The sequence below is a fragment of the Lepidochelys kempii genome, chromosome 16, assembly GCF_965140285.1.
Source record: "Lepidochelys kempii isolate rLepKem1 chromosome 16, rLepKem1.hap1, whole genome shotgun sequence".
NCBI lineage: Eukaryota > Metazoa > Chordata > Testudines > Cheloniidae > Lepidochelys > Lepidochelys kempii.
Window position 1 is genome coordinate 8,828,078 of NC_136395.1, and position 12,587 is coordinate 8,840,664.

Sequence of the window (12,587 nt, forward strand, 5' to 3'; positions counted from 1 at the left end):
TGGCGCTTCCATTGGGTTTACACTAGTAAGACTTCAATGGAGTGATGCTTGGTGTGACTTGTTGCCCCCCCCCCTTTAAGATGCCACCTGATGTGCTTAAATCCACTGAGCCCACCTGTTCTGCCAGCCTGAGCCCCCTTTAACCTGTCTTGTTGAGCCAGGCTCTTAAGCCTCCTCTAGCACCCACACAGGAAGGGCTACCCCCAACTGCAGAATGACGCAGACACTGAGATCAGCTCTGGGAAGAATCAGCTTATGGGACTTGCCCCAACACTCAGGTGTCCACCTCTCTTGGAGTGCAGAACCAAAGGTATATTACGAAATCCACCTCCTTCCTCAATGTGGTGGAAGGTATGTACAGCCTCTTACCTGCCCCCCCCCATTATGAATTGCATAAACTGGGTTTCAGAATAAACAGAAAACAAGTTTATTAACTAGAAAGAGTAGCTATTAAGTAAGTATAAGAGATAACAAACAGAGCAAAGGAGATTACTGAGCAAATAAAATCAAACCATGCAAACTAAGCTTGATTCACTAAAGAAACAGGTTACAGAATGTAATTTCTCCCCCTAAATGTTGAATTAGGCAGGATGCAGAGTTTCTGTAGCTCAGAGTTCCAGTCATTTCTTCTTACAGACTGGCCTCCGTCTCAGTCTGGACTCTCCCGTGCCCTTCCCTTCAGGTTAGGGCCTTTGTTCCTCCAGATACTTTCAGCAGTCTTCCTTCATGGGGGGAGGAATAGCTCAGTGGTTTGAGCATTGGCCTGCTAAACCCAGGGTTATGAGTTCACAACCATCTAGGGATCTGGGGCAAAAATTGGGGATTGGTCCTGCTTTGAGCAGGGGGTTGGACTAGATGACCTCCTGAGGTCTCTTCCAACCCTGATATTCTATGATTCTTGGGTAAGCGACGGAGGAGAGTGTCATTTGCCTTTCTCCTCACCCTTAAATAAGATTTACATAAGGCAGGAATCCTTTATTTCCCAAACGTGACCCACCTTCCCTTTTAGTGGAAAGTTACAAGAAGACCAAGACAATGTTTTGGATCAGGTGACAAGACCACCTGACCTAGTAGTGTCACAGTTACGTCCCAGGACGCCTCCCAGGAGGGAGAGAGATTAGTATCTTCAATCTTGTTTCTTCCACATGGCTCATCTGGTGGGCGTCTTCCTAATACACACCCAGTTGTAATTGTTACATAGTCCATATTCCTAACTTTAGATGCAGAAATGATACATGCATACAAATTCAGTAAATCATAACCTTTCCAATGATATCTTACATGAGTCATCTTGCATGAAGTATATCTCAGTTATGTCACATCCATATCATAAGCATATTTTCGCAAAGAATATGGAGTGTAATGTCACACTTGGGTTATACAACTGAATGTGACCCCCTGACTCCATGGTCTCCAGTGGGGTGCAAGTTGTACCGCTTTGCCTCCTGTGCTATTTACAACCCATTTACACTGAAAGCCTGGTTCTCCTCTCACTGACCTCAGCAGAGTTACTCCTGATTTACACCCATGCCACTGAGACCAGAACCATGCCCCGGCCGTCACTGTCCACTCCCGTTCCCATCACGGTTGATTGTGGCCCACTGCCATAAAGGATGGATCCTTTGTGCCAGATCTGGCTCTTGGTCACACTGGTGTAAATCCACAGTAACTCTCTGAAGCCCATAGAGCTACCCCGACCGGTGTGGCTAAGAGCAGAATCTGGCCCTCTGTCTGCTGGGCTAGCATGTCTTTGGGTCTAGCCTTGGCTGACCTGAGAAGACACCACGTTCACTTCTGCTAAGTGGTTCTGTTATCTCCTGCTGTGTCTGCAGGCTCTATGATGGGGATGCCCTGCTGTACCGGGGGCCAGCGCTCAGCTATGCCTTCGCAGGCAGCGTGCCACGCCAGGAATACCACTTTCAGCTCTGCCTTGAGGCGAGGGGCGACCGGGGGCCGTACAGCGATGCTACGGTGCTGACCAGAGAAGAGCCAGTGCCCAGTTGCCCCTTGGACTTCCACGTGACAGGTCGCACGGCCACCCAGTTAAAATTGAGCTGGGCCCCTCCGGCCGAGCCTAACGGCCCCATCAAACACTACACAGTGTACAGAGGGGAGGCCCTGGTGGGCTCCACCCCAGAACTCAGCTGTGTTGTGGGAGGCTTGGCCCCTTCCACGAGCTACCGGGTCAGCGTCTGCGCATGCACCAGCAAAGTCCAGGGAGGGAAGGCCACGCTGCTCACCAAGACCATGTCCCTGAGGGGCCATGCCCCGGAGGGGTTAACCCTTCTAGTGCTGGGGCGCAGTGAGATCTTTGTGACGTGGGACGTGCCCAAAGCACCCCTGGGACGCTTCTTTAACTATGAGCTGTGCCTGAATGGGGAAGTGGTGTACCTGGGCACGGCACGCTCCTACATGGCCCGCAGGCTCAGGGCCAACACGGCCTACACCTGCACCGTCAGTGCCCTCACCAGCGCGGGTCGCTGTGTCAGCCGGCCAGTCACCAAACGCACACCCAGGGACGAGTACAGCGATGTCAGCAGGTGAGATCTCACTGTCACAGCCACATGGTGCCCCTTGGGCGGGCCCCTGTTATCCCCAACACTGTCACCCTGAAAACACCCCTGCCTTGGCTAGACCCACCACCACCCTGGTGCCCTTTTAGCTCTCTTGGCATCACCACCTCCATCTCCACCCCCCTCGGCCCCCTACTCAGCACTACCACTATGACTCTGCCCCTGCCTGTGCCAAGACCCGGCCCGGTTCACCGCAGCCTCCACAGTGCCACCCCCTCGGCCCCTCTTTCCTACACCCAAACTTGGCTTGCCCGCCAGCCAAGCTGAGCCCACACCTTTCCAGAGCTGGTTGGTCTAGACTGAAGCGAAGTTCTCCAGCACTGTTCCCTGAGCCTGGATTTGAAGGAGTTCTTGTGTGTTGCCTGCTCCCTCTGGTGCCATTATCCCTCCTCAGGGAGTGGGCAGCCTGCCACAGCCTCCACTCCCAGCGAGACTCCGGAATTCCCTCAGGAGCCAGGAAGGGGCAGAGGCAACACAGGGGAGTCTTTCAAACCTTCCCCTGCCAGGCCCCCGAGAGCCCCTCTCCTGCTGAGCAGAAGGGCCAGTAAACCCTGGGAGATTAAGAGCAGCGCAAAACCCCCTGGCACGCCCAGGTACGGCTTGGGGCTGGGCAGCTACTGCAGGTGCTCTGGCTGGGATCTCTTCCATGGGGATCAGCAGGTGGGAACCAGGGGAGGAGATGGGGCAGACGAGAGACATGAGGGGATCCTCTGAGCACCACCAAGAGGGCATAGACCATGGGAGCCTGCTGCCAGTTCCAGGGTCAGAGCCGAGCATGGCTGGAGGATCACACCCCATGCCATGGCTGGAGGGCAGAGCATCAGCACCTGTGCCCCCTTCGCTCTGCCCTTACATGCCCCTGGGGTTAGTTGAATCTCTGTCCCCATCCCACCTGAGGTGGTTTTACAGCCCGGCGCTAAGAGAGCTGCCATGCTTCCTCCCCCAGGAGAGACCCTTCCCTGTCCTGCTCCAGACAGCGAAGCCAGGAGACTCGAGCTGCCGGCCCCTCCAAGGTGGGTATGGGCAGCACCCCCCGCACCCCTCCACACACACACACAGTGGGAACAGGTCAGGCCAGGAACCTGAGACCCCACAGGCCTGATGCAACGCTGGAAGCAGCAGGGGTGGGGGCTTGGCTCAGGTGCCCGGTGGGGAAGGGGACTTTGGGGCATAAGCAGCTGGTGTCTGACACTTGTCCATTAACCATCCCTGGGGTTCTGCTCCATCCTCCAAAGCCCTGGCCCCGAGACCCAAGGCCAGTTCAGGGACATGCCCAGCCAGGAAGGCCCGCTCGGCACAGACAGCGTTAAGACTTGCTGGTGCCAGGGCAGAGAGACGAGAGTCCTGGGGCAGCTTGGCTTCTTGTCATGGGGGGGACCGTTCTGGCTGCTGGCCAGCTGCCAGAGGCCTAGTTCACCCGGCCTCACTGAGAGACACGAGCACACAGCCATGCAGGATTTGGGTCCCAGGGAAACCAGAGCATGCTCAGCCCCTGGGGCGAGACGCCGCTCTCTCCCGATGCCTCCAGTGACTGCTGTGGGATCACTGCTGAATCCCCCAGGGCCAGGGAGCGGAGTGAGACCTTTCCTAGCTCCCTTGTGTAAACAGGATGAACAGAAAACCCCCACTCGACAGGCCAACCCCTCCTTTGTGCCTCCCTTCTCACCAGGCTGCCCCACTTCCCAGGGACGCTGGGCACCCAAAGCAGCGGGCGCCGGATGCAAAGAGCCTCCCCAGGCAAACTGCACTTCAGCCCAGTGGGGAGAACAGCTCAGCCGAACCTGGGGCGCTGAGCAGACGGCTCTTCCCAGAGGTACCAGCAATATCTGGCCAGCTGCAGGGGGCACCCCCCATGTGTGTGTGCATGCAACCCTCAGTGTGTATCCCTGTGCACCAGTGGGCATCTGCACGCATTGCTGTGCGTGTGTGTGTGTGTTTGCATGTGTGCTCTTCTCCGGGCATGCATGCAGGGGTGGGCAACATTGCCCCTCTTTCAGCCCAAGCAGCTAGTCAACGTGTGGGGGCCTGGGCCTCTTCCCGGGGAGCAGAAATTGGTGCCAGGCGGGTACTTCTCTGATGAACGGTGACAAGGAAGGCACAAGGCCCTGCTTCTCCAGACACAGGGGGAACCCAGAACAAAAGGAGCAGTGTCTTAGCAGCCTCTTTAGCCACCAGACCCTAAAGCTCTCGCTCTCTCTCTCCAGGTCACCCTGTGCTTACCAGCTGCTGCTTGGCCTCCCTCCCCTTTGCCTCTGCCCTGCTCTCTGTTCTGCCTCTTCACAGTTTCTGGGTGTTCAGCCTTCCTTCACACAAAGACAGCCAGCCCCCCCTCCCCTCACTCAGCCCAACTCCTGGGCAGGGGCGCATCCCCCTCTTCTCCTGGGTGGGGGCTTCTGGTCAGCTCAGCCTGAGTTACCTGACCGGTGCGTCACCCCCCGTCTCTGAGATCAATGTAGTCACCAGGACCTCTCAGCGTAACACCGAGTACATGTGCATCCCTGTGCGTGTGTACAATGTGTGTATACGGGCGAGTGGTGTGCATGTGTGTGGGTGCATCCCTGTGCGTGTGTGTGTGTACAATGTGTGTATACAGGCGAGTGGTGTGCATGTGTGTGGGTGCGTGTGTACAATGTGTGTGTACAGGTGAGTGGTGTGCATGCGTGTGGGTTCATCCCTGTGCGTGTGTGTGTGTGTGTGTATACAGGCGAGTGGTGTGCATGCGTGTGGGTGCATCCCTGTGCGTGCGTGTGTGTGTGTACAATGTGTGTACAGGCGAGTGGTGTGCATGTGTGTGGGTACATCCCTGTGCGTGTGTGGGTGCGTGTGTGTACAATGTGTGTATACAGGCGAGTGGTGTGCACGTGTGTGGGTGCATCCCTGTGCGTGTGTGGGTGCGTGTGTGTACAATGTGTGTGTACAGGCGAGTGGTGTGCATGCGTGGGGGTGCATCCCTGTGCGTGTGTGGGTACGTGTGTGTACAATGTGTGTATACAGGCGAGTGGTGTGCATGCGTGGGGGTGCATCCCTGTGCGTGTGTGTGTGTACAATGTGTGTATACAGGCGAGTGGTGTGCATGCGTGTGGGTGCATCCCCGTGTGTGGTGGGTGCGTGTGTGTACAATGTGTGTATACAGGCGAGTGGTGTGCATGCGTGTGGGTGCATCCCCGTGCGTGGTGGGTGCGTGTGTGTACAATGTGTGTATACGGGCGAGTGGTGTGCATGTGTGTGGGTGCATCCCTGTGCATGTGTGGGTGCGTGTGTGTACAATGTGTGTGTACAGGCGAGTGGTGTGCATGTGTGTGGGTGCATCCCCGTGCGTGTGTGGGTGCGTGTGTGTACAATGTGTGTATACGGGCGAGTGGTGTGCATGTGTGTGGGTGCATCCCTGTGCATGTGTGGGTGCGTGTGTGTACAATGTGTGTGTACAGGCGAGTGGTGTGCATGTGTGTGGGTGCATCCCCGTGCGTGCGTGTGTGTACAATGTGTGTATACAGGCGAGTGGTGTGCATGCGTGTGGGTGCATCCCCGTGCGTGGTGGGTGCGTGTGTGTACAATGTGTGTATACGGGCGAGTGGTGTGCATGTGTGTGGGTGCATCCCTGTGCATGTGTGGGTGCGTGTGTGTACAATGTGTGTGTACAGGCGAGTGGTGTGCATGCGTGTGGGTGCATCCCCGTGCGTGTGTGGGTGCGTGTGTGTACAATGTGTGTATACAGGCGAGTGGTGTGCATGTGTGTGGGTGCATCCCTGTGCGTGTGTGGGTGCGTGTGTGTACAATGTGTGTATACAGGCGAGTGGTGTGCATGTGTGTGGGTGCATCCCTGTGCGTGTGCGTGTGGGTGCGTGTGTACAATGTGTGTGTACAGGCGAGTGGTGTGCATGCGTGTGGGTGCATCCCCGTGCGTGGTGGGTGCGTGTGTGTACAATGTGTGTACAGGCGAGTGGTGTGCATGTGTGTGGGTGCATCCCTGTGCGTGTGTGTGTGTACAATGTGTGTGTACAGGCGAGTGGTGTGCATGCGTGTGGGTGCATCCCTGTGCGTGTGTGCGTGGTGTGTGTACAATGTGTGTGTACAGGCGAGTGGTGTGCACGTGTGTGGGTGCATCCCTGTGCGTGTGTGGGTGCGTGTGTGTACAATGTGTGTGTACAGGCGAGTGGTGTGCATGCGTGTGGGTGCATCCCTGTGCGTGTGTGGGTGCGTGTGTGGGTGCGTGTGTGTACAATGTGTGTGTACAGGCGAGTGGTGTGCATGCGTGTGGGTGCATCCCTGTGCGTGTGTGGGTGCGTGTGTGGGTGTGTGGGTGTACAATGTGTGTACAGGCGAGTGGTGACTCTGAGATAGCGCGTTGTGTGTACAATGTGTGTGTACAGGCGAGTGGTGTGCATGCGTGTGGGTGCATCCCTGTGCGTGTGTGGGTGTGTGTGTGTACAATGTGTGTATACAGGCGAGTGGTGTGCATGCGTGTGGGTGCATCCCTGTGCGTGTGTGGGTGCGTGTGTGTACAATGTGTGTATACAGGCGAGTGGTGTGCATGCGTGTGGGTGCATCCCTGTGCGTGTGTGGGTGCGTGTGTGTACAATGTGTGTATACAGGCGAGTGGTGTGCATGCGTGGGGGTGCATCCCTGTGCGTGTGTGTGTGTACAATGTGTGTGTACAGGCGAGTGGTGTGCATGTGTGTGGGTGCATCCCTGTGCGTGTGTGGGTGCGTGTGTGGGTGCGTGTGTGTACAGGCGAGTGGTGTGCATGCGTGTGGGTGCATCCCTGTGCGTGTGTGGGTGCGTGTGTGGGTGCGTGTGTGTACAGGCAAGTGGTGTGCATGCGTGGGGGTTCATCCCTGTGCATATTTGAATGTGAGTGTCTGTGCAGGTGACCTAGGGAAAAGCCCCAGCAGCACTACTGACATTAGCTGACAGCGAGTGGCACAGAAATAACTCCTCCCCCAGCCCCCTTGCCATGCAGGGAGGGGCTGGAGTTCAGTGTCTCCCTCCCCTGGGAAATGGGCTCACGCTTCCCAGGCTGCTGGAGCTACTGACACTGGTTAGTGAGCGAGCCCAGCCCGGAGGGACCGCGGGCCAGCCTGCTGCGAGGGGTCGGCCAGACAACATCTGTGCCATGCGCGGGAGGGCTCATATGGAATCACAGGCGGCAAAAAATTCTCTGCAGTCCACAGGGGGCCACCAGGCCCTGCCCCAGCTAGTCCCAGCAGCCCCCCGGGCACCACACCAGGGCAGAGAAATTGCAGGAGGTAAAACCCCTTTCAAATACGCCCCGCACAGGGCCTTCCTGGTGTCTCCTTCTTGTCTCTCAAACAGCTGGCAACAGTCCTCCCTCTCGGGCACCCGGCTAGGCAGGGCTCACCCGGTCTGCGTGCTGTGCCCATGTCCCTTCAGCTCAGTCGCTCCCTAGAGCGGAGGAAACCCAGACCGGCAGCCTCAGGCCAGCAGAGGCCGAGCTACGGGCTCCCCCCTGTCCTGGAGAGCTCGGGGCATCCGCAGCTCAGGGCTCCATTGGGGAGCCAACAGCTCCGGGGGCTGCAGAGGCCAAAGCCACAAACAAGGTGAGTGCCCTCCACGCCGAGCGACTTCCCCCTGCCCCTGCACTCCTTCGCCGGGCAGCTCCCTGGCCTGCACGGGAGCCAGAGCCACACAGCACGGGGGACGGGGTGGGGGGCAGGGAGGCAGCTAGGAACCGAGGGCAAGGTTGTGCTCAGCCTTAGGCATGCAATAAACTTTTGCACTCCTGCCCCGGAGCCAGTCCCCCGGTACACCCTGGAGCTTGGTGCCCCCGGCACACCCTGGAGCTGACGCAGCCCTCGGCATGTGACTGCAGCATGCTGTTCCCAGCCCCCGGCTCAGTCAGCAGGAGCTCCCCCAGCACCCCCAGCTCCCCCAGCAGGAGCTCCCCCAGGACACCCACGGCAGCACGGGCCTCTCGGCTGCCCCCAGCGTGGGCCCAGCTCTGGAGCTGGCTCCAGTGCCAAGGGCTCTCTTTGGAGCGGCGGGTGGGGCTGGGGGCTGGGCAAACCAAGCCAGCCGAGGCCTCCAGAGAAGCTCAGTGCACTCGCTGGCCTGCTAATGCCCAGGCATTGCCTGCAAATCAAACAACACAAAGGCCTTGAACTAGTGCCCTGAGATGCAAAGTTCTGCCTGCACCCCGCCCCCTAATGGTGCTATGACACTTCACACCAGTTGTGGCTCTGCCCCAAAGCGGCTAACAGAATGACCGCGGCTTTGCTGTGTCCGCTCTCGTCCCAGGGCAGGACTGGCCGGGGCTGTAGCCGGCTCCTGCCCGCCGAGGAGCAGCCCCGGAGTCCTCAGAAGACAGCTGTGCCCCTGGGCGTGTCTCACAAGGGAAACGTCAGCCTCTACCCTGCAATGGCACCCACGAGAGTTCTCTGCCCACAGCAGCGGGATGGCTGCAGGCATGGAGCTGGGTTTAACGCTGAATGCACAAGGGAAGACATGCCCTCGGGGAGAGGTCACCCCTGCCTGCCACTGCTCTGCCTTTCAGATTGGCTGGCAGGGCTCAGCCGGCGGGCCCCACAGCATGGCAGGTGCCGGGGGCTGAGCATGTTGGAGCGTGAGGGGACCTGGAGGGCTCTGATGCCCAGATTCCCTGCAGGCCCCCGAAGCTTCCCGGCTAACCTCCTCCCTGCGATGGGCAGGAGGCCCTCTGGCCAGACACCCCAGGGGACGCTCCTCGGAGACCACCTGCTCGCCCAGGCTGTGGTAAGTGGTGACTCTCGGGATGTGCTCCCCTGTGCAGCTAGGACTCAGGCCCCGGGAACACTCTGTGTCGTACTCCTCACCTGGCACCAGCAGTCTCCGAGCCCGGGGCCCTGTCAGGCCCCAGTGTGGGCCAAGAAGGAATCTCTCCTGTCTCCTCTCCTTGCTGGGGGGTTGTGCATTTCCAAAGTGATCCCGGCTGGCTTTACCACCTCCCTTTGTGTTGTTACTACCAGAGCTCCTGGAGGTCTCAGCTGAGCTCAGGGCACTGGACTGACACAGTCCCTGCCCCAAAAGCTTACAGCCTCAAGAGACAAAGGGTGGCAAGAGGAACTAATGCACAGAAAGGGGAAGCGACTTGCCCAAGGTCACCCAGAAGGTCAGTGGCAGAGCTGGCAATAGACCCTGGGTCCCTTGAGCCCCTGTCCAGCCTGCTAACCGCTAGGCTGCACTGCCTTCCCTTTTCTGCTCCTTTGACGCCCCCATCCTCCCTCACTGCAGACCCTCCAAAGCTCCCAGTTCTCAGGGCTATGGCCCAGGGTGGGGGGAGGCTCTGTTCTGAAGGAAATGGTCAGGGCCTCCCAGTAGCCACCTGCAGTCCCAGGGCAGAGGCCCTGAGCATCAGAGCTCGGCCCTGCCTCAAGCTGGGCACTGCCCATGGCTGCCAGGGTCTCTGCACTCCGTGAGCAGGCTGGCTTGGCCAAGGGCGAGTTCCAGATCTCAGGGAGAATCCCCATGGCAGTAAAAGCACTGAGCATCTGTGTCTCTCCAGCAGCCCCAGAAGGAGGATGCGGGCAGGGCCTGCTGCACCTCCTGGCACCACAGCCTCAGCAGGGAGACAAGAGTTTGCAACGGAAAGCAGCCATGAAAAGCAGGTAAATGGGGCAGGGGGAAGAGGTGGGACAGCAAACCGGTGGCCCCCCGATGGGAGAGGGGAACGGGAGCCATTAGTCCTGTGCTGGGGAGGGGGTGCAGTGGAAGGTGTTAGGTGGCTGGACTGTCTGTGGGCTTTTCCTGCTCCTATGTCCTGGGATTGCGGCTGTTGCTGGATTCCAGCCCAGCTGGCATGTCCATACTCCCCTGACTTCCCTGCCGCAGCACTGCCCTGACCCTGCTCTGGGTGCCAGTGCAATTCCATGGCCCATCTCCAGGGGGTGCTATAGAGCCCCCTCCTCTATGGCCAGGAGCAGGCGTTTTGGGGACCAGCGACCTGCTCACTGCCACCGCCACCAGGCCAAGCCCTCCTTGCACTGAAGGAGCCTCTCGGTGCTTGCCTCGACCAGCTTCTTCCCCCGGACATAGCCCTGTTCCAAGCGCTGAGCTGGTGGAGACGAGTGGATTCAGTCGTTTTTGCCTTCCAGAAACCGTGGCCCTTTGGATGGGAAACTGAGGCCGGAGCTGCTTGTACTGGTGGGTGCTGACAGGGCCACGCCCTGAAAAGCTGTGGTCCTGGGTAATGCCCTGTGCCATCTCCATGGCCTGACTCAGCACTAACGGAGGCCTGGGGAGCAGGAAATCATCACTCGAGTCTGGATTTCTCATACAGAACTGACCTGACCTCATGGCTCTGCCTACCCAAGGGGTCCCCAGGGGCTTTACACACCCTGGCCTTTGATGCCCACCGTGACAGTGTCTGGGATCTCGACTGTCTCCCCAGACACCCACTGGCAGAGCAGAGCAACATCTCATCTAAAGGCTGGCACCTGTGCCAGCTGCCTGCCCTGGTGCTGCTCTGCAGGGAACCCAAGCCCTGGTGCAGGACTGGACCCCACAACCTTTAGATTGGAGGGAAAGTGGAGACAGTGAATGTTTGGCACACCCCTGGGCAGGGAGGGGCTCTGGGTACAGCCACGGAGGGTGGCTTGCTGGAGATTAACACACACACACTTGGTGTGTTACTCTCTGACCCCCGTTGGCCAATGACAGGAGGGCCAGGAGACTACAGACAGGGCCTGGAGGTGGGGGCAAAAAGGGATGAGAAATGGGGGGCCCTAGAGGCCCCCTTGTCTCTGCTGTCCAGCCTGCGGTGCACGGGAAAGTGCTGACACAGGGCCACCAGCCACAGCTCTCATCTTGTCAAACACCCGAGGTTTGCCAGGCTCAGAACTCACATCCAGACCCCAGAAACGATTCGCTGGGGATTGTCCCTAGAGCTAAACAGCTTTGGAATAAACCGTCTCTGCTGCCGTCGAGACTGGGATGTTCCCTGGGCACAAACAACCCGAGAGAGGGTGCCCTGCAAACTCATTCCCCATCAGAGGGCACAGCACCTTCCCCAGCACACACGTGCACACGCACGAGAGGGCGTCACGCAAAGATTCACCAAACATGCCGCTCACCCATCGAGGGTCCCCCTCCATGTCATCCACCACAGGCACCCCCGTCACAGAATCAGAGGCCCTGACCATGCCCTCCCACACCTGACAAAGCCCCCAAGCGGGACCCCAAGGGAGGGACACAAAAGATACCTTTTATGCAGGAGACGGGAAACGCTGTGGGATTTGCGCCCTGGCATGTGCCTGGCTCTTCCTGTTCTAGCTGCAGTAAATCATTTTCAGCAACAAAAGGGAAACCGGGGAGGCGCCAGGTGTGTGTGTGGAATGCGGGTAACAGGACTAAAACCAGCCGCATCCCTGGGAACCAGGCGCGCTGCAAGATGCCACCTATGGAGCAGCCCAGGAGGCCAGAGACAGATTCGGCCTGCGGAGAGCACCACAAACAACACTGGGCGCAGCAGGGGGCGCCCCCACCCATTCACCGGCAGAGCGTCGCGTTCACACCCATTCTGGACTGCGGGGTCCACATGCATAATCCTCCCGTGACCACAGCCCGAAGTACTGGGGGGCTTCGCCTCCCGCCCCCATGCGCTCGCTCACGGGCCGCAGACACCGGGCACATTCACAGAGCGGGGGCCAGGGGGCACCACACGCAAAAACACGCTTGCACAAAAACACACCCACACACCTCACACCTCCACATTCGCCCACCGAGCGTGCCCAACGTACCCCGCCAACAGAGGGTCACCCCCGCACACCAGTAGACGGCGACGTCTCCCACAAAGGCCGAGCCTAACACAGGTCGTTGCAAGGGCTTACGGAGACGCTTAACAACGAGCAGCCCGCTAGCCCCATGGACTCCAATGGGACCCCTCCCCTGTGCACAGTTACGTGCATCCCGCTTTGTAGTCTCGGGGATCTCCGGAGCACGTGCACAGCCACCCACCCGCGCGCAGCGGCATGCATGCACCCCCCCCCCCCCCAGGCACACACACGAGCCTGCACAGACCCC

The 12,587-nt window shown here is 58.9% G+C and overlaps 1 protein-coding gene across 1 annotated transcript; it reads left to right on the plus strand.

Annotated features, from left to right (window-relative positions):
- The first annotated feature begins 214 nt into the window (after nucleotides 1-214).
- On the plus strand, nucleotides 215-12,512 carry LOC144929510 (uncharacterized). The gene is made up of 7 exons (XM_078849132.1): nucleotides 215-351; nucleotides 1,803-2,540; nucleotides 3,520-3,586; nucleotides 4,243-4,386; nucleotides 7,887-8,131; nucleotides 10,072-10,174; nucleotides 10,661-12,512. Exons 1-7 carry the CDS (start codon nucleotides 215-217, stop codon nucleotides 10,718-10,720), a joined length of 1,494 nt encoding a protein of 497 aa, XP_078705258.1. The 3' UTR covers nucleotides 10,721-12,512.
- Nucleotides 12,513-12,587: the final 75 nt, after the last annotated feature.

What these genes read in the sequence shown, in the direction of transcription:
- LOC144929510 (XM_078849132.1), top strand. Translation starts at nt 215, where the DNA reads ATGACGCAGACACTGAGATCAGCTCTGGGAAGAATCAGCTTATGGGAC. An exon ending in CTTCCTCAATGTGGTGGAAG is followed by an intron (nt 352 to 1,802) that starts GTATGTACAGCC and finishes ACTTCTGCTAAG; the next exon opens with TGGTTCTGTTATCTCCTGCT. An exon ending in GAGCTGCCGGCCCCTCCAAG is followed by an intron (nt 3,587 to 4,242) that starts GTGGGTATGGGC and finishes CCTTCTCACCAG; the next exon opens with GCTGCCCCACTTCCCAGGGA.